The 18,980-nt window shown below is 37.3% G+C and overlaps 2 protein-coding genes across 4 annotated transcripts; one reads left to right on the top strand and one right to left on the bottom strand.

Annotated features, from left to right (window-relative positions):
- Positions 1-437: 437 nt before the first annotated feature.
- On the top strand, positions 438-6,329 carry LOC128357156 (cell division control protein 42 homolog). Of its 3 annotated transcripts, none has more exons than XM_053317404.1 (6): positions 438-486; positions 1,049-1,192; positions 1,977-2,049; positions 2,631-2,740; positions 3,666-3,863; positions 4,737-6,329. In XM_053317404.1, the coding sequence occupies exons 2-6, from the start codon at positions 1,088-1,090 to the stop codon at positions 4,824-4,826; spliced, it is 576 nt and encodes a 191-aa protein (XP_053173379.1). In that variant the 5' UTR covers positions 438-486; positions 1,049-1,087; the 3' UTR covers positions 4,827-6,329. The 3 variants fall into 3 exon arrangements, with proteins under 3 accessions (XP_053173379.1, XP_053173380.1, XP_053173382.1); XM_053317405.1 differs by lacking the exon at positions 4,737-6,329 and adding an exon at positions 4,037-4,722; XM_053317407.1 differs by lacking the exon at positions 438-486 and adding an exon at positions 510-543.
- On the bottom strand, positions 6,221-10,912 carry LOC128357155 (F-box only protein 6-like). The gene is made up of 6 exons (XM_053317403.1): positions 10,541-10,912; positions 8,795-9,044; positions 8,216-8,330; positions 8,025-8,120; positions 7,389-7,524; positions 6,221-7,283 (listed from the first exon to the last, which is right to left on the bottom strand). Exons 1-6 carry the CDS (start codon positions 10,649-10,651, stop codon positions 7,137-7,139), a joined length of 855 nt encoding a protein of 284 aa, XP_053173378.1. The 5' UTR covers positions 10,652-10,912; the 3' UTR covers positions 6,221-7,136.
- Positions 10,913-18,980: the final 8,068 nt, after the last annotated feature.

Below are 18,980 nucleotides of genomic sequence, written 5' to 3'. Positions count from 1 at the left end.
TATTTAATTTCATTTTTTAAAATTTGTTTTGTTTTGGTTTTTTGTTTGTTTGTTTTTGAAAATACTGTTATGTCAATTTTGAATTTCACCCAATGGGATCAATAAAGTTACCCTACCCTACCCCATCCTATTTTTGGCATAGAACAAGAATTATTACAGCAAGAAAACCTGTTATGAACCCGTCCTTTAAATAAATTACCAAGATAAAAACACATTAATAATTAAAAAAATAATAAATTAACAGCTATGGACTGAATTTGGACTTCTTTACATGCAGTTGAAGTTCAAAACCTGGTACCCTAGGCTGTTTTTAAGGATCTTGTGAAGGCTCTGGAGTACAGGTTCTCTCCATGCAAAAACCATGTTAGCAGGATATTTTATTTTGAAGGTGACATCCGGTTGTCATGCGTGTTGCTCTTCGTAGACTGTAGCATAGAGTTGCTCGCTGGTGCCAACGCCCGGCGAAACAGATACGGAGGGATACTGGTACGTAATATAAACATTGTCTGACCCTTCTGTCTGTAGCTGGTTCGTAAAATCAAGGTTGGATATTAATTTCATCCTTCGCCTTTTTAACAGCTGGAGTAGTTCAGACACAGCAACTAAAAAGCCAGCATTAGCCTAAGCCAGCTAACTAGCCTGCTAGCATTGTCCAGTGATTGCTAGCGCTGCATTAGCTTAAGCTTGCTAACCGATAACCGACAACAAACCGGGTTTAATCTTCAATAAAACGTTACATGTTTGTTACAGTATTTGCCGATAAGTAATATTATGGCACCACTTTTGTAATATTAAAGTTATAAAAGTGATTACAAGTAATTTAGTGTTAGCAAGCGAGTGATGTTGGGCAACGTTATCATTAGCAAATGTTAGCTTTAAGACAGTTTTGGTGATGGGGTGTGACACTTTTACCCTCAGTTTCTTCTTGTCTATCTTTAACTACTCATAAAGGTGGATGTGTAACTAATCTTTAGTTGTTGTAAGGCTAATGTTGACATGTTTTATACATATATAAAATGTCCTAATGAGTTGTCACATCTCTTTTCAGCTAACGTTTGTTGTCAGCAGTACCAGAAAAAGCACAGAGATGCAGACTATCAAATGTGTGGTGGTGGGTGATGGAGCAGTGGGAAAAACCTGCCTATTGATTTCATATACCACCAACAAATTCCCCTCTGAATATGTACCAACAGTAAGTACGTTTCGGTGTACTTTCACAGGCTGATAGTGCTTCCCCACAAAGTTTGTACTTTTTTAAGTTAATTGCATCATTTTGGTGCACTCTGAGAGCAAAATAGAAATGTTATATCTATAAACAGAAATGTTATGCTCTAAACAATTTAGGTATGAATGGTATAAGTATGAATGGTGATGACAGCAAATAGGTCACATCCACAAAACACTTGAAAGAAATTTTACCATTTCATAAATGTTCTAAACAAACCATTAAAAAAAAAGACTAATGTCCATATATCTGCTCTGAAACAAAGAAAGCAGAAGTGATTATCCAAGTTCAACTATTTCTATTTCTATTTTTATATCTTTCAATAAATATATTTTTCTACATTGTTTCAAGTTCGTGTTGTTTCTTCAAATAACTAACCTACAGGTTAGCGACACATATTAGACTATGGTGAGCAGCCACACGCTGTATAATTAATGGGAGATGCTGATTGATATACAGTACTATGCAAAAGTCTTAGACCACCATTAGATTTGTTGTTTTAGCAATGCTATAATGACCATATATAATTATATTGTCTTTTAATTAGAATACAACCAGAAAATACAGGAAATGTGTATGCAGCATTAAAAAAAAAAACAGAAAAAAAGAAACAAAACTGTTTCTGTCGGCTAAGGTGACACGTATTTATGGAATGGAACCATAATTAATAATAATATTTAAAAAATCAGTGTTAAATTTTGGAAACACTACCTAAACAGAGTATAATATTCCTGTTTCTCTTTTCTCACAGGTGTTTGACAACTATGCAGTAACTGTAATGATCGGGGGTGAACCGTACACCCTGGGCTTATTTGATACAGCAGGTAAGATTGTGTTTTCCTCCTTTTATTTGAATTGGTCTCTTAACTGATATGGATATGACTACAATTATTAGTCATATCCTTAAAAAGTCTAAAAATGTCTTAAATTTAGTTTTTTGATATTCAAGGTCTTAAAATGTCTGGGATTGGAGTTATGGCATTTGAATTTGATTTAAGTGTAATTACATTTGTTCAGCTATTTATCATTATTTTTCATTACCAACCAATCAACTTATTGATTAAACAATAATAAGCAGTTGTAACTATAATGAAACTAATCAGTAGTTGCAGTCCTTTATAAATGACTTAAAATGAGCTCCATTTCAACCCACTACAACAGTACAATCCTGCTTTTGCTTTTTATTATAATATATTATGTACTAGTCTACTATTACTGAAGTGACATGAGTATTTTTACACCCCACCATTGTTTGCTGAGCAATTTTAATACAACAAGCACTGATGGTACTTTCTACTTAAACAGGTTTTAAAAAGGTCTTAAAAGTCATTTACATTTGTACTTAAAAATGTGCAGAAACACTGTGTTGTACGGTGATTTAATTTGCAGTGTTGTCTCTTTACAGGTCAGGAGGATTACGACAGGTTACGACCACTAAGCTACCCACAGACGGATGTCTTCTTAGTCTGTTTCTCAGTTGTTTCACCCTCCTCATTTGAGAATGTTAAAGAAAAGGTGAGTGTGTGGTGTTTTGTCTTATAACACTGGAGTAGCTCACATGCAAATCTAACACTAACCCTAACACCCCTCCCCTCTGTGTTGTGAAGTCACTGGAGATTAGTAGTCTTGTCAAAGCCAACAACATATGAAAAACAGCAGTAGTGAGGCTAACACATACTCATTTAGACATTACTCTAGCTCTGGAGCACACCAAGCTACTAAATTAAAAAAACAATCATCTAATTTCAATACATTCATAAATTATTGCCTGATCATAAGTTATTCCCCTGCTCTAGGGGGGTATTTCAAAAAGCTATGAGCAGAGAATGAAATTGTTAAACATTTCGACTACAGCCCTGTGATAGTTTCAAGTATGTAAAACAGAACATGAATATTAGGTGTAGGAGTACGGTTCAGCCTGGTGGGTATACAAAATTGCCTGAGGCATTTCCAAATCATCTGGCTAACTTGTGGGTCCTGTTTTGTTAATAAGGAAGTTTAGTTCATGGTTGCAAACTCTTTTGTGTGTGTGATAGAGTTGCATGAAATAAGACACAAATCAATACACAAGTTAAACAAATGAATAAATAATATACATGAGCACACCTTAACATACAAGTGCACCCATATTGCCTACGCATATACAGAATATGTACACATTTACAACCTATAACAATTACATTAAGTGTTGTTCCTTTCTTGAAGAAGTGATGACAGAGGTTTTTTTTCTCTATCCAAAAACCTGTGAACTCCCCTCTCACACTACAACAATCAGTTTTTTGGGAATAATCATAATAATAATATTCATAGTCATCAGACTTGACTTAATAGCAATTTCATGGATAATATTCTACATGTACCACAATATTTAATCATGTATATTTTCCCTTTTGATAATAAGTGTTTTGTCTTTGTGGGGTGTGCTTTTTTTTTTCTCCAGTGGGTTCCTGAAATAACTCACCACTGTCCCAAGACCCCATTCCTGTTGGTAGGCACTCAGATCGATCTGCGTGATGATCCCTCCACAGTGGAGAAGTTAGCCAAGAACAAACAGAAGCCAATCACCCCCGAGACAGCAGAAAAGCTGGCTCGTGACCTTAAGGCAGTCAAATATGTCGAGTGCTCCGCCCTAACACAGGTAAGATCTCCCGTTTTAACAAAACACTTAAAGCTGGTGTGGCAAGCATGTGTTTTTAAACACCAGTTTCCTAACAAGGGTGGAAATGCTTTTTGCTAACAACATTTGGCTTCAGACTTCATCTAACTGTGTTGTGTGCCTGTCTTTCTCCCTTGTTTTCCCTCTGTCTGTAGCGGGGACTGAAGAACGTATTTGATGAGGCTATCCTAGCCGCTTTAGAGCCCCCTGAAACTCAGAGAAAGAGAAAATGCTGTTTGTTCTGATGTCTTCTTGCATCTTGCTTTGCCTCTCGATCGTCTGCTGCTTACTCATTGTAAAGAAATGTCTGTCACTAAATTAACTACAACGCTCTTTTAAACTTAAAAAAAACAAACAAACTCTGTGCCCATTAACTTTTTTTTTTTCCTTCTGTTCATGTGTGCTTTCTTTTCAACTTGACCTAATCACAAGAACCCATGATGCCTAATATGACAAGAGTGCCAATCTTAAGTTCTCCTTTCTGTTGTCAGCAAGTCTGTGAAGCTGGACATAACAACTTTTGTTTTTGTTTACTTAACTCAATATTCTGTAATGATCTCAGTATTGAGCTTCTCAGTATCATTTGTACCGTACAAAGCATTTATGCTACAATCTGTCTTAGACAGTAAGAACGTTTTTTTTCTACTGCAGCATCAAAATTTTCCATGGGCTTTTGTCTATACTCAGACAACTTGATCACGAGGAGAGTCTTGTATAATATTATTTGAATAAAGGAAAATTTTGACTGCCCTGCTCCATTTCTACTCAGCCTTCTTTCGCAATTAGTTCCCTGAAGATGATCATTTGTATTTGGTGCGTAGCTCTGTTTTGAATATTAATATTTTGTTTCCACAGAAAGGATTAAAGAATGTGTTTGATGAGGCAATACTGGCTGCCCTGGAGCCCCCTGAACCTAAGAAAAGGCGTAAATGTGTACTGCTCTAAGTTCCGTCGCAGCCTTCTCCACACCAGTTACCAAATCTAGGTTAACAGTACTGAAGAGGTTTGTTGCACAAGCACATTCCAGCATGAGTTGAAATACCATGAAATATTTGCCTCCTGACTGACTTAACCTAAATACATATTCAATGTTGAGCATGTTTTTAAGATTGAGTAACATTTTGATGCTGTTTGTGATGATTTGATGCTGTTGAAATGGCCTTACGTGGTGTGATCACTGAACACTTAAAATATATCAATAAATTGTAGAAGACACGTATAAATAACTTCAGTTCCACCACATTATGTCAAGCGTTTGCAGAAAAGGTTATTCCGAAAGATCTGACTATGAAATTTAAGTTTTTACTACTGTTTTATCGACTGCCTGTAAAGCACAAACAAGCTGATAATGATGGGTTAGTGAGATGCTCAGATTCTGTCTTTGTATGTCTTACATCTGTTTCTTACTTTGTTACAAGTAATTCTCTCTATGTTTAGCATTTACACTATACTGTATGTTCTTAACACGCAGGACTGCATTTCATTACCACTGCTTCATTCTTCCGATACCAGTTGGAAAAGTCACAGAGACTCAAATACTTAGTTTTCCAAACATTTTTAAGATCACATTACTCAAACGGTTAATAGAAGTAATTTTATTTTTGTATATTTTCCCCCCCACATAATTTCACGTTCAATATCAACATCGCCTCCGGGCAGATCTAAGAATTATTTGACAGTTAGACGTTTCTAGGCTATGCTCCATCTCACTTCTAGTTTGTCAAAAACAACCTGGTAAATTGACGCCTGTCAAAAGTCCAAATCCATCGAGGCTGACAAAGAAGTGTGAGATGTATGGAGCTAGATATTTAAACACAATGTGAACATGCCATTGGTCGTCACAGTTAAAGCAACTGCATGCAAGGACTTTGAGCACAACGGTTTCCCAGTCATTTACTTTTTGTGAGAGACATTGGTTAACAAGAAGGTGATGTGCATCTTAAATGCTTATTGACACAAGTTGCAGAAGTTCAACTTTTTGTAGATGCGTTTCAGCTAAAGCCAGGGTCCAGTGCTGTTTTGATGACTGAAAAATACATGCAGCAATGTTATGTCAGATAGCAACACATTGTGACATTTCATACAAAATGCTTTACATAGTTTGAGATCCTGTGAAGATTTCTGAATGACTGAATTAGTATTTGCTTTTATGTTTTACTATATCCATGCCTAGATGTGGGCTTGAATTAGATTTGTAAATACGGTGAGAATAACTCATAACTTATTGACTGAATAAAATGTGTGCATTACTGATACAGAGACTTCAAAAAGAAGCTGAGGTGACACTGAAATCAAATTAACCAGAAAATGTTGATTTGCAATAGAGAATGAGTTTCTTGGGAGTCTTTGATCTTTATTCAATTTGACATCAAAGTTGTACTGTATCTTCCGTGTGATTAAACATCACAATAAAACCAGTATTATGAATAAAACTAACTTCAAATACTACACATGATGTTGTCTTACTTGGTTTTAAAAAGATTTATTAAAACACATTTTTTTGACAGATGACAAGGATGAAAAATACAAAAAGGGTAAAGTATTGTTTCTCACTTCATATTTCAAGTATCACAACATATACATAATGGAGTAGTGAAGAGAACAGTTGTTACCACATCATTCATATACAGCATTGCTCTCACCTTGAAAGGTCAGACTAGATTTTTAGTATTTTTGTCCAAAGCTGTGTACCATCACTATAATCATCCTGCCCAAAACATGTGAATATGAGAAATAATGAGATCACAAACATCCAGCCATGCCTTCATACAACTGATTCACCCATTTAATCATTTATTCCAGGCTATGTTTTACTTGAGAGCTAATAATAATAATTACATTTATAAAATAACTTACATTCATGTTACAATTTTACAAAAGCTTCACAAGCATGGACTTTACGATTTGCATAATTTAGAAGAAGTTCTGCTCAATTTCCATCACCATGTTCATTTACACATATACATACATACATACATAGACAAAGCTGTTACAACTCTTTGGTCTGCTGCTGCACCATACAAGCCCTGATCCTTATAACAGAAAAATTAGAACATATCCAAGTCATCTTCTCCGGGTGCAGCTGCAGGAAACTAATGCACGCGCCTTTTAGTTACATACACAATCCTGTAAATATGAAATATGGCTGCTGTGCTGATTACAAGACCAGTATATATATATATGAGGTGCAGTATCTGAAAAAAGGTACAATCTTAGGCAGAGGCAGGAAGCAGGCACTAGGTGAATCCCACAGAGCTACGTGTCCACTGCTGGACATATCTCAACACTGCTGTCCGTAACACGAATTCCATACCATCCTGCCCAGAACTGTGAGTCCTTTCCTCCATGGGTGAAGCGGATGTATCTCACTCCTTGGCCATAGTTTTGGAATACATGTGTCATCTGAAAAATAAATACCAGTGAATCTGGTGAAAGATTGTCTTTGGGATTTATTCCTCTAGCTAAAAACATCATTTTATCAGTTTGGGTAGCGTGCTCTGTTCATACCTGATTCCATTTCTGATCGTTCCACTGCTCAAAGTAAATTGTCTCAGGAGCAAATTTTTTGATGGGACGCTTCTTTTGATTCAGCAACTCTACGCAGATCTGATATTCACAGCCACAGTCAAATCGTGGTGCATACCTAACGTAACACACAGACACACAAGCAATGTCAAGTGTGGAGGTAGATGTTCATTTAGTTTGAGCAATTTGGATTTTGAAATTTAGGACTCCAAAGTCTCCAAAAAAAGATTACAGCATTATACCATTTATTCACATGGTCTGTTAAATCTAGATTCTGTCAATTTAACATCATTTAGGAATTACTTAAAGAACAGTGATAATATTTCATGTGCATTGTTTTCAATACTGTAGTAGACACACACATATAATAGACTTCAAACAGGTGCTAGACCAAAGAAACAATGTAAAAAAAAAAAAAAAAAGAAAGATGAAGGTCTACATACTGCAGCTCCCATGCAGCTTAATGAGGCATCCACCAGTGATGTTTCAAGCTACATGCTGCTACAGTCTGAGGAAGCTCAAAACGTCACTGGTGGATGTCTCATTAAAATGCTTCTTATGGAGCTACAGGATGTGGACCCCAGACTTTTATCTATTTACGTGTATTGCTCCTCTCACCAATCGGACACTTTGATGTCTGGCTGGAAATGATCCATAAAGGACTTGTTGTACCCTTCCACCTCCAGATCGATCAGCTGAGACTTCCTACACATGCTGAAGACAACATAAAAAGTTTTAGTGACTGTAATGATTTGAATGTAACACCATAATGTGATTGACATGATGAACCACCTTTGGTAAATACTCACCCATAAGAGGTCACAAAGTTTTTCTGGATCACCTCATTTGGATGTGGCTTCATAACGTTCTCTATTTTCCATTCATCACCACCGTTGTCTACTATTTGCCAACCATTCATTTGATCTATTTAAAACAAAAGGGACAGTTGTAAAAGAAAGGAGGAGAGCAGGAAAACAATGTTGAGTAATGTTAAAGGTACAGTGTGTAGAATTTAGTGGCATCTAGAGGAATGGACTTGAAATGGAATATCAAATCCTTAAGTATGTTTTAATTAGTGCATAATCACCTAAAATTGTGTTTTTGTTACTTTCGTATGAGCCCTTTATATCTACAGTAGCAGGTCCTCTTCCATGGAGCTTGCCATGTTGCACCACCATGTTTCTACAGTATCACAGACAAACCAAACACAAAAGACAAAACTTTAGAGAGGGACGAATGCTTTTTTTGCACATTTTGTGGCAATCATAGTTTCTCCGGCATGCTCCCAGGAGAGGAAGGGGTAGAGGACAATCTGCAACCTCAACGCTTGATGCCACTAAATCCTACTGTAACAGGGTTGTTATAGATGAATTAAGTTTTCTCCTTACTTTCTGCTCTTGGATTCTTGAGTAGATTCCTTCTCTTCTTGCACAAGAAGTAAAACAACCTCCAGTCTTTAGGCACTTTAGAAGGGTCGCGGAGGTGATATCCTTCTCTTCTACACCGGTCCCTCCACAGAGATTCACTGTCAGCCACTGCTTTCCACTGATGGCACACTGACCGACAAGGATGAACCACCTGATGAGCGGGAAGTCTCAGGAAGATCTCCTCCAGGATGTCCAGAGGAAGAGGGTGTAACTGACAGAAACAGACAGGGCACAGGTAAGCTGGAGCTTTGGATAATCATGAGTGTAGTTTTAATGCACTATGGACAATTGCCCCTTCCAAAACTGCCTTCATAATATATATATATATATATATATATATATATATATATATATATATGTATCAACATCTTACTCCATCTCCAACAAAGTCAATCAAACCCACCTTTAATTTTTACATAAGATTTATCATTTTTGTTTTTAGGTTAATTTACAGATGTTGACAGCTGTTGTACCTTCTGTGGAAAACATCAAGAAACCTCCATCTATCTGTTCTTTACCTGCGAGAAAACCTTGACATTTTGGGACGATCTAAGTTTATATTTACTTTCCAAACTCAACCCTGCACACTCCTTTAGCCTCAGGGATATTTTCTGTTATTTTGACACAGTGTCAAAACAAAGCTTGGTATGGTAGAGCATTTCTTTATTCTAATAGCAAGTATTTGTTTTTCACAAGCACTCACAAGGTGTAGCAAACATGCCTCTTTTCTCAACAGAAGTATAACTAACTCACCTCTGTTCAATTTGAAGAAATCCATAAAACTGCATGACTCATAACTGGCTAATTATTTGAATGCTTGTCTTAATATATATATTTGACTCATTGCTCATCCTAATTCTGTGTCTGGGACTACTGAATTATGAAATGTTGAACCTGATCATTTTAGCACATGGCACAGCTGTATAATTTCTCTTTTTAATGGCTTCTGTTATACTTGAAAATGAAACTAAACCCCCCTACTTGAACCCCCTCCACAAAATGAAACCATGTGGTCATCGTCAACTCACAAAGCAAAAATATTCCAAAAAAATACTTCAGGGAACTTCCCACACATTTTTACCATTGAATTTTCAAAACTTTTCCATAACTATTCCATAATATTTTTACCCCATTTCCATTACTTATTTTTAAGTAGTTTAACAGAGTAGATATCATTTCCTGTATTCTGAACAGGGTCTAACAGTGTTTTGACACTTTGATCTCACTAAATGATGGGTGCATTTTATAATTACATCCCAGAGCAAGTGTTTGGCCCCAGATCACAAATTACAAGATATTAAAAAGCTAAATATAGAAATTGATGTTTGACATGATGAAAGTGGGGGGTCCAAGTTCATGCAGCATGTCTTATAGCCATTATCTTTGATATCAGATTGGTCCATCACTAATTGAAAACGTTTACAAAACATTTACCTAATTCTAAATCATTCCCAGGCTTGGAAAACTGTTTTTCTAATTTCATAACTTTTCCAGGAATTTCATGGCCGTGGGAACCCTGATACTTAATCAAACAGCAAAAATAAATAAATAAATATAAATATAAACATAGTCACCCCATTCCAATAATCCAATCATTTTAACCCCTGTGCTGTGTTATTCACGGTACCTTAAACCTTAGTAGGTGCATTCAGCTGAACTTCATTCTTTAAAAGTGACTTTGTGTTGAGTGTGGCGTAAAGCACTTACATCTTCATTTGAAAACGAGGCTGACGAAGCTGCAGAGGGACCCGGACTAGAGTCTGGATCATGGCTTTGACTGGTACCCATGATGAAAGCCTTTTTTCTTATCCTCTTCATGCCAGACACAGACCCAGACACAGACGACTTTCCCAGCGAATCCAGCTATATGCTGAAACGCTGCCGTCACTTCTCGGCCTCCTGACAGATGTTGATGAGTGCGTATGATTGCTTTTAAAGCTGTAATGTCACATATATATGGCTCCAGTTATTTATACGCGATAACGAAACACGACGCGGAAGAAAGTCACTCTAAATCTAACAAATGACACTTAATTACTCTGATTTCAAAGGTAGCAACAGTGACTTTCAGGCCAAAACTCTCGCCGGGACATCTGTCATATTTCCCTTAATACTTCTTCCCGTAAGACGTTCCTATTTCCTGACACATTCGTTATAGACATCGGCTTGTGCGTGAGCGGCGGGGTTAGCATCTCAAATAACGCAGCAAAACTACCCGAAAGTTAAGGATTGGATTCCCCGGTCACATTACACCTACGGCCCTGCAGATAACTAATAATAGGTCATGTAGCAGTTGAATAACACCGGTGTTGCTGCTAACTCCGCATATCCTGGTGAGAGTCGGTGTACGCCGTAAAGTAGTAGCGAACCCTCGTACTCTTAAGCGCCTCCTTAAAGGAAACTTCCGTATTTGCGTCATCACGGGGGCGGGACAAAAAAAGCTAAAACGTTACAGATATATGGTGATATTGGTTCGTTGTAATACATTTGTGTTGTTAAAAAAATTATTGAGTATAGATTTTTAAAATGTATTTGTTTCATTCAACATACATAATACAGGAGACATCCAAGTTGGAGGAGATGTAGCCTATACAGTTATACTTGTTTGAACTTTTGTCTCTTCTGATATAATTAGGCTATTTTTCATTTAATAATTTTCATAATAAATAAATATCTGCAGAACAAATAAAATACCAAATTAGTCGTACCACCAATTAATTAAAAAATAGCCTACAATAACTGTAGTATTATCAAGTATGGATTTAAAGACTGTATTTAACCATAATTCCTGCAGCGGCACAATCTTTGTCGTCTTGTGTTTTCTGATAGTTGAGGATTATGTTTTATGAAGCGGTGTCAAGATATGAACCAAATCAAAATGTTTGATTTTTGCACAGTTTGCCGTGACATGTGTACTAAATTTTACTTGTGATAAATCAGTAATCTGGTATTTTACACAGTAATTGGTGACTAACTTAACGATTATGTGTACTGGCAACACATTACATTTACAGGCCTTTTAATTTTGTACCAATTTCCTGGATCGTACATAGTTGTTAATTTGCAGCAATTCTTAGTAGGCCTAGTAGTTTTTTTGTAGTTTTGTGGTCAAACTACAAAACAATTTGTAGAAATGACTACAACAAAAACAGTTGAGCATTACATTATCCTCATCACACCTTACACATTGCAATGCAGTGTAAAGCAACAATGCAATAACAGACAGTAATGCTACACAGTTATGCTCTCACAAAGAGAATCCCTTTAGTTCTGAGGTCAACTTCCGGATATTGTTGTCCCAAGTCATTTAGCCTTTATCCATGGTCTTTCACAGGCTCTTTCTTTGAAGTTGACAAGATCAACAAGTCAATTAAACTGAAGAGGCACTGTTCCCTCAAATGACAACACTGATGCAATCATTGCCTTTCAAATGTGTCATCAATAATTTACCTTTTAATGAAATTTACTGAGAAGTAATCAAACATCAGATAGTCCATTCAAAGAACCTGTTCTGCAAGTTGACTTTGTACTGTATCAGGCATACTGTCCTTATTTCCATGATTGGTTGTCATGCAACGCTCGAATCGAATCACTATACAAAAGAGCACTTAAAATGTTTGATAAAAAGGTGCGCAGGTGGTCGAGTGGTTAGAGTGCATGTGCAGCTGACCCTGGTTCAAATCCCGGCTGGAGGTCCTTTGCTGCATGTCACCCCCCCCTCTCTCTCCTGTTTCCTGTCTGTCTACTATTAAATAAAGGTGTCTGTGCCAAAAAAATTATAAAAAAACGCTCTCACATCATCGCTGTCATATACTTCAGAAACATAACCTCCTCAGTTTTGATCATTTTAAAAAGTTTAAGTATGCCTGCTCAATATATAAAACTTTAAAAGCACTTACACCACCCCCATTAAGTGACTACATCAAACAGAAAGCAAATAATAACCAATCTACTAGGGCAACCACAAGAGGGGACATTATAATACCATTCAGACGCACCACTTTTTGTCAGTTAGTACTCTCAGTCAAGGGCAGTCACATTTGGAATAGTTTACCACTAACAATACGGGAATGTGATACATATGCCATATTCAAAACACATCTGAAGAACTGGCTCAAGAGTAATCAATCCTGCACTCACTGTTGATCTATAGACACATAGGCACATACATATGTGCAAGCATGCATTGCACCGATTTATTACACTGGTTCGTTGTGAATCTTGTATGTGTGTGTAATGTTATTGTTTTAATGTATTGCACTGTATGAATATAGGTAAGTATGTATGAAATCTGTATGGTCATATGAACTTGTCACTTCTGATATGCACTTTACATCATCACACACTTTATAATTGTTTTATGATTGTGTAATGTTTTTTGACTTGTCATTTTATATGCACCTTACTTCATCACGCACATTATACTTTTCTTACAATTGTGTGATGGATTTTTTGTCTTGTTTTGTGTGTGTATGACCTGCCAGAGGAAAACAGATGCAACTTAGCAGTTGTGCTAACTCTGGTGCATTTACTTACATTTATTGATACCTTTGTCTATTAATGTGCAATATCCCTTTTAAATAAATAAATGGTAAATATCAAATAAAAAATATTATTATTATTATTTGGTCTCAAATGTAAATTTTCCTGTTGAATACACTACTTTAAATGTGGATACTAAATTAATGTTGTACTTATTGTGAACAGTACTGATGACAAACAAAAAATAAACTTTATTCCTATTAACTGCTTTTGATTAGCATTTTTCGATTTCATTCATGATTTGACGCTCAACAGCTGAATTTGCTAAAAAATTATGTTTGATAAGAAACTAATTCAAATAAACGAATAGCTGCAGACAAAATAAATTCAGGTTATGTGAAGTGAAGTTCTTGAAAAGGTGCAGTTTCAGCCAAAGGCATGAAACAGGCATTAGTTGAATCCCACAGAGTTATTAGTCCATTGCCAGACATATCTCAATGCAGCTATCAGTGATGTGAACTCCATACCATCCTTTCCAAACCTGTAAGTCTTTGCGTCTGTGGGTAAAATGGATATCCCTCACTTCCTGGTCCATGGTTTATGGGTAATCTGAAAAATAAATATCAGTAGGTTTAGAATTATCCTTTGGATCACAATAAATGCAATGTGCTTCAACCATACCTGCTTTCATTCCTTATATTCCCACTCATTAAAGTAAACTGTCTCAGCACCAAATGTCTGCACAGGCTCCCTCCTTTGATTGACTAACTCTACACATATCTCATTGACTGACACACACACGCTCATGTACGCAGCAATGATTTCATTTAGGCATACAAAGTGTTGAATGTGACATTATCCACGTAATTAAAAGTTAAATAATTCAATTAAGTAAGTATCCAGATTTTTCTGGATTGTAGATCTAAATTGTGTTCATGACTTTTTCTTTTTGCCATCAATTTAGGAATTAATCAATGAGCTGTGAGAGGATTTCATGTGTATTCTTCTCACCAGTCAGATAATCTGATGTCTGGCTGGAGGTGATCCATAAATGATGAGTTGTAACCTTCCATCTCCAAATCAATCAGCTTCACCTTCCTTCCTTCCTTCCTTCTACATTTTGCAAAGAAAAAAAAACAGAGAATGTTTTAGCTACTACATAATATGAATGTGAGAGTCAGGTGTCTGGTGTACCACTGCTGCTGAATACTCACTCATAAGAGGTCACAAAGCTTTTCTGGACTGTCTCATCTCGATGTGGTATAATTTCACGTACTGCCCATTTATCCCCACCATTCTGCAAAGTCTGCCAGACATTCAGTTCTTCTACAGAATGAGGATGTGAGAAAATTACTTTGTAGTTCCAGTTAGTTCAGCCGGAAACGTTGGCCTTCACAGGAGCAAATGTTGAGCTAAATTAGGTTTCAGGCTTCTGATCTTCTCCTCTAATGATTCTTGAGAAGATTCCACAAAATATTCACATTTAAGAGGCTGGAATCAGAGAATTTCTGCCTTATTTAATTTGTTTCGTGTCTGGATCTGTGACAGAGACAGTGTGAAATTCAGTCTGAAACAGACAAATGCTGCTTCATATAAAAGTTAAATATTGATATCTACACTAACCCATCTAGTTAAGGAAGTTAGTCACTTTCAGTCAAAACATTCTTACAGTTTTCTGCCATTTCTGGAACCGGGCAGGGAGAGAAAACAATTCATGCTGCTGGATTAGGAATAATAGTAACAATTGTGTAGTTGAGATTGAACTATTTCAATCAAATACATATATCAAAAATACATATTCACACCTCTGGATTTTAAAATGTCCTTTTTTGAGTGCCAGAGGAGTTCACAGAACTCTCTAATAGACCCTTCTCACATTTGACTTGTCAAAACAGGAAAAGCACAGGTGGAATCAATAACTAATTTAATAATTACATTTACGTGGGCCAGTTTCAGGGCTCTGGTATTGTCCGTATGGCTTATTGGGACAGTTAACATAGTCAGGTGCCCAAATGAATATTGTTTTTCTTGTCATAATCACTCTTCCTACTCATACTGGCCATTGGAAGATCCCTTCATAATACAAGACAGTGTACGTGATGGGGGCCAAAATCCACAATTCTCCTTCTGTACAAAAATGCATTTTGAAATGAAGCTAATCAGAAGCTTCAGCTGTCCAAATAGACAAATCAAGAAGATATGTGATATCCACTTGATAAGACACTTAAAATTATTAACTTAGACCACAGAAGCCTCACATAAGCTTCAGATAAACATTACATTTTTGTACAAAAATTCAACAATTTTGGGACCCATCACTTTGTTGATCCAACTTGTCTATTAATTTAGATTCTGTGCTCAGTCAACATGTAAATTTGCTCTTGCATCTTGGCTGAGAAGTTTTCTACAGATTTTGACCCAAGCACAGTGATGCCTTCTCATACTGACATTACTTGTCTGGTCCAGACCTTTAACACTCATGGCTCTGCCATTTTGGAAGAAGTGGTTCATAACAAAATGAGACTTGTTCCCTTTGTCAATCCATCCCCCTAGTTAAATGGCACTATTCATTGTTTCTAGCGTAAATGTCAGAGGGTAGTGACTGTGGAAATCCACTGAAGTGCATGTACACCATCCCCATTACAAAGACCTTTTAACAGAGTTAAATAATATGGTTAAGGATGCAAGGGCTTCTTACTTTCCTGACCTAATTTCCTTCAGTAAATGCAACCTGATCCCAGTCCTGTTTGACACCATCAGCAACATTGTCATTGTCACTTCTGCACCCCCTGATGTGCCTGTTTTTTCAAATAAGAATTGCAGCAAGGTTATTTTTTTGTGGATAAGATTAAACATTTCTGGGCTAGCACCATCCACTCTTCCACTCCCTTTTCTACTTGTCCAATTCAGCAATCAATTTTGGACTGCTTCTCTCCTATTTCCCTGCAAGACTTTATTGATCTTGTGGGCAGTGTGAAACCCTCAAGGCCTGTAGATATTTTACCAACTTCCATGCTTAAAAATGTACTTGGGAATGTACTTAGGTCTACTGGTTCATGCCTGGTCTCTATTCTGAACAAGTGAGTAGCTCCTGGTCTGAAAAGTGAGGTGCCATTAACCTGCATTCTCTCTAATGTCCAGCAGGTGGTGACTAATTGCAAAAATAAGTCAAATTGTATAGGAAGTCTATGAGGAAATGACCCGACTTCTCACTTGATTTATTACCCCAGTAAACACTTTACTGATGTTTTTATGGTCTCAATCGCTTGTTTCAAGTTATTATCAATACAGCATGATGTTCGTTTTGTAAATTATGGTCCCATTTAAAGTAAAATAGACGTCAAATCAGCGTACGCTTTAGGGCGTGGCTACCTTGTGATTGATAAGTCTCATAGAAATGGACGTAACATCTGTGACGTCACCCATTGGTTTGTGGACTGCTGCTCGGAAGCCAATAGTATCGAATCTAGGCAGCGCCATCTTGAAAATTTCAGGTGCATGCTGGGAAAAAAGAACACGGATTCTACTTATATGGGCATGAGGCGGAGTCATGGACGGAAGTATGGGCGGGGCTAACGGCGGAGCGGCGAGGCTGCGATTGGTTGCGAGGGCTGGATCTCAAGGACATTGGTCAATCAACCTGTCAATCACAACGTAGCCACGTAGCCTGCTTTATCGTCACATATAAAATCAGGGAGGCCAAAATGTCCCAAATGAACATCATACTGCATTGAAGAAGGCTTTAAACTAGCGATTGAGACCATAAACACATTTTGAAAACGTTTACTGAGGTTAGAAATCAAGTGAGAAGTTGGTGAATTCTCCATTGACTTGTATAGAGCCGGAAGTCTTTTTGAACACAAAACGGTCGCCCCCTGGTGGCATTTTGATAGAATGCAGCTCTAAATTACTTCCGCATTGGCTTCTTTTCAGAGGATAGGAACTCCCCGCCCGATAAGTCTACGTAAAGTAAGCATGGCGTAACTCCAGACTCACAAGGTGCAGGCCGCAACAGGTGTAGCTGCTGCTATTTCACAGTGTTTTCAGTTCATGAAAGTAAAGTTAATTGTAACATATGAAAAGTTTTGTTCAGCGTTTGGTCCTAGTCTAAAGGAGTCAACAGGTCACTTTTTCCGGTATGTATATTTAGTTTTTATGGTTTTAAGCCTGCATTAGCATTAGCAATTATCACAGTTAGCATAGACCAGAAAATGCAACATTACCAAGCAAGCAGCAAGATCTCCATGGGTCAGCTTCACCCTCATGTTCATATGGTAATCTTTTGGCTCCAAAAATCAAAGATGGTCAAAATCTCTACACTGGATGCTTCTTGAATGGCAGTCCACAACCAAGAGGTGATGTAATGGCCACAAACATCCACATTTGTTTGCAGTCTGTGATTGTACATAGCCCCCTGCAGTCTGGTTGTGTCCCAGTTAATTTCAAACATGAAGTTGTTCAACTTCTTCTGAAGCCCCACCACCCCACCACCACTAGCCATCAGCCTATCTAAGATGCCTAAAAAAAAAAAAAAAAAAAGAATTAAAGAGCATCATGATTAAAGTAGTGGGTCTTTGGGAGCGCCCTGGTCTGGTTCTCCTATAAAACTGCAGCTCCAGTCTGTGGTGTGCCTCAGGATTATGCCTTGGTGTTATGTTATTGGCTATGATCCCTTGGGTCACATTATTAGCAAATGTAAAGGTATGTCATATATCACTGTTACGCTGATGATGATCCAGCTGTTTTCAGCCTGACGAGACTGACAAACTGACTGTTTTGCACAATTGTCTGACTGCTGTTAAGGACTGGGTGGCTCACAAATTGTTACAGCTACACCTGGATAAGACTGAGGCAGTTATCATTGCGTCAGACAACATAACCTCCCTGGTTGTGCAGTGTATTGGGTCCCTTTCTTCAACTGAAAAGTCTAATCTTAGAATATATTTGACCAGTCTGTGCTTTTCAACTTGTACATTTCCCCATTGAACCGTACATTTCTTCCATTTAAGAAACATTGCCAAACTCAGGTCTGTTGAGAAAGAGACAGTCATTCACACTTTTATATCATCTAGGCTGGAATATTGAAACTACTACTTCCTTTTCACCTGCAAGTCTTCTCTGGACTGTCTAGATTAGAAATGGTGCAGAAAGCTGTTGCAGGGCCAGGTCCAGCAGGGCGACTCACATCACACCCATTTTATGGTCTTTAAATCCAGAGGTGTGAATATGTATACTTCTTGGCTTCCTATCAAGTTTGGGATTCATTTTAAGGTTCTTGTTTTCACATAGAGCCCTGCATGGTCAGGTGTCTGTGTACATCGCTGACCTGCTCCCTCCTTATATCACCAGAAGGTCACTTAGGTCATCAGCGCTAACTGGTTGTCCCATACTTTTAAATACAAAAGGTGACCATACCTTTCAAGTGGTGGTTCTGACACTGCAGTGCCTCTTCTATAGACATACAATCTGTGGTCTCTGACACCTTTAAAACGCAGAATAAGACTCAATTATTCAAACTGTCCTTTGTTTCACCTTATGTGGTCTAGTGTTCAAATTTTGTGTTTTGTTGTCTGTGTTTTTTCTTTTTACTGTCTTTATGGGCTAATATTTTACACTAATTTAATTTTAATACTAGAAGGGGATATTTTAACAGCCATTGTGAACA

The sequence above is a fragment of the Scomber japonicus genome, chromosome 4, assembly GCF_027409825.1.
Source record: "Scomber japonicus isolate fScoJap1 chromosome 4, fScoJap1.pri, whole genome shotgun sequence".
NCBI classification, from domain to species: Eukaryota; Metazoa; Chordata; class Actinopteri; order Scombriformes; family Scombridae; genus Scomber; species Scomber japonicus.
Note: the sequence above shows the minus strand (reverse complement) of the source record. Positions and strands in the feature narration are given on the sequence as shown.

Coding starts and splice junctions, on each gene's coding strand:
- LOC128357156 (XM_053317404.1), top strand. CDS start 1,088: ATGCAGACTATCAAATGTGTGGTGGTGGGTGATGGAGCAGTGGGAAAA. Junction 1,193..1,976: donor CCTCTGAATATGTACCAACA/GTAAGTACGTTT, acceptor CTTTTCTCACAG/GTGTTTGACAACTATGCAGT. Junction 3,864..4,736: donor AGTGCTCCGCCCTAACACAG/GTAAGATCTCCC, acceptor TTGTTTCCACAG/AAAGGATTAAAGAATGTGTT.
- LOC128357155 (XM_053317403.1), bottom strand. CDS start 10,651: ATGAAGAGGATAAGAAAAAAGGCTTTCATCATGGGTACCAGTCAAAGC. Junction 9,045..10,540: donor CCTCGTTTTCAAATGAAGAT/GTAAGTGCTTTA, acceptor TGTTTCTGTCAG/TTACACCCTCTTCCTCTGGA. Junction 8,331..8,794: donor CAAGAATCCAAGAGCAGAAA/GTAAGGAGAAAA, acceptor TGTTTTAAATAG/ATCAAATGAATGGTTGGCAA.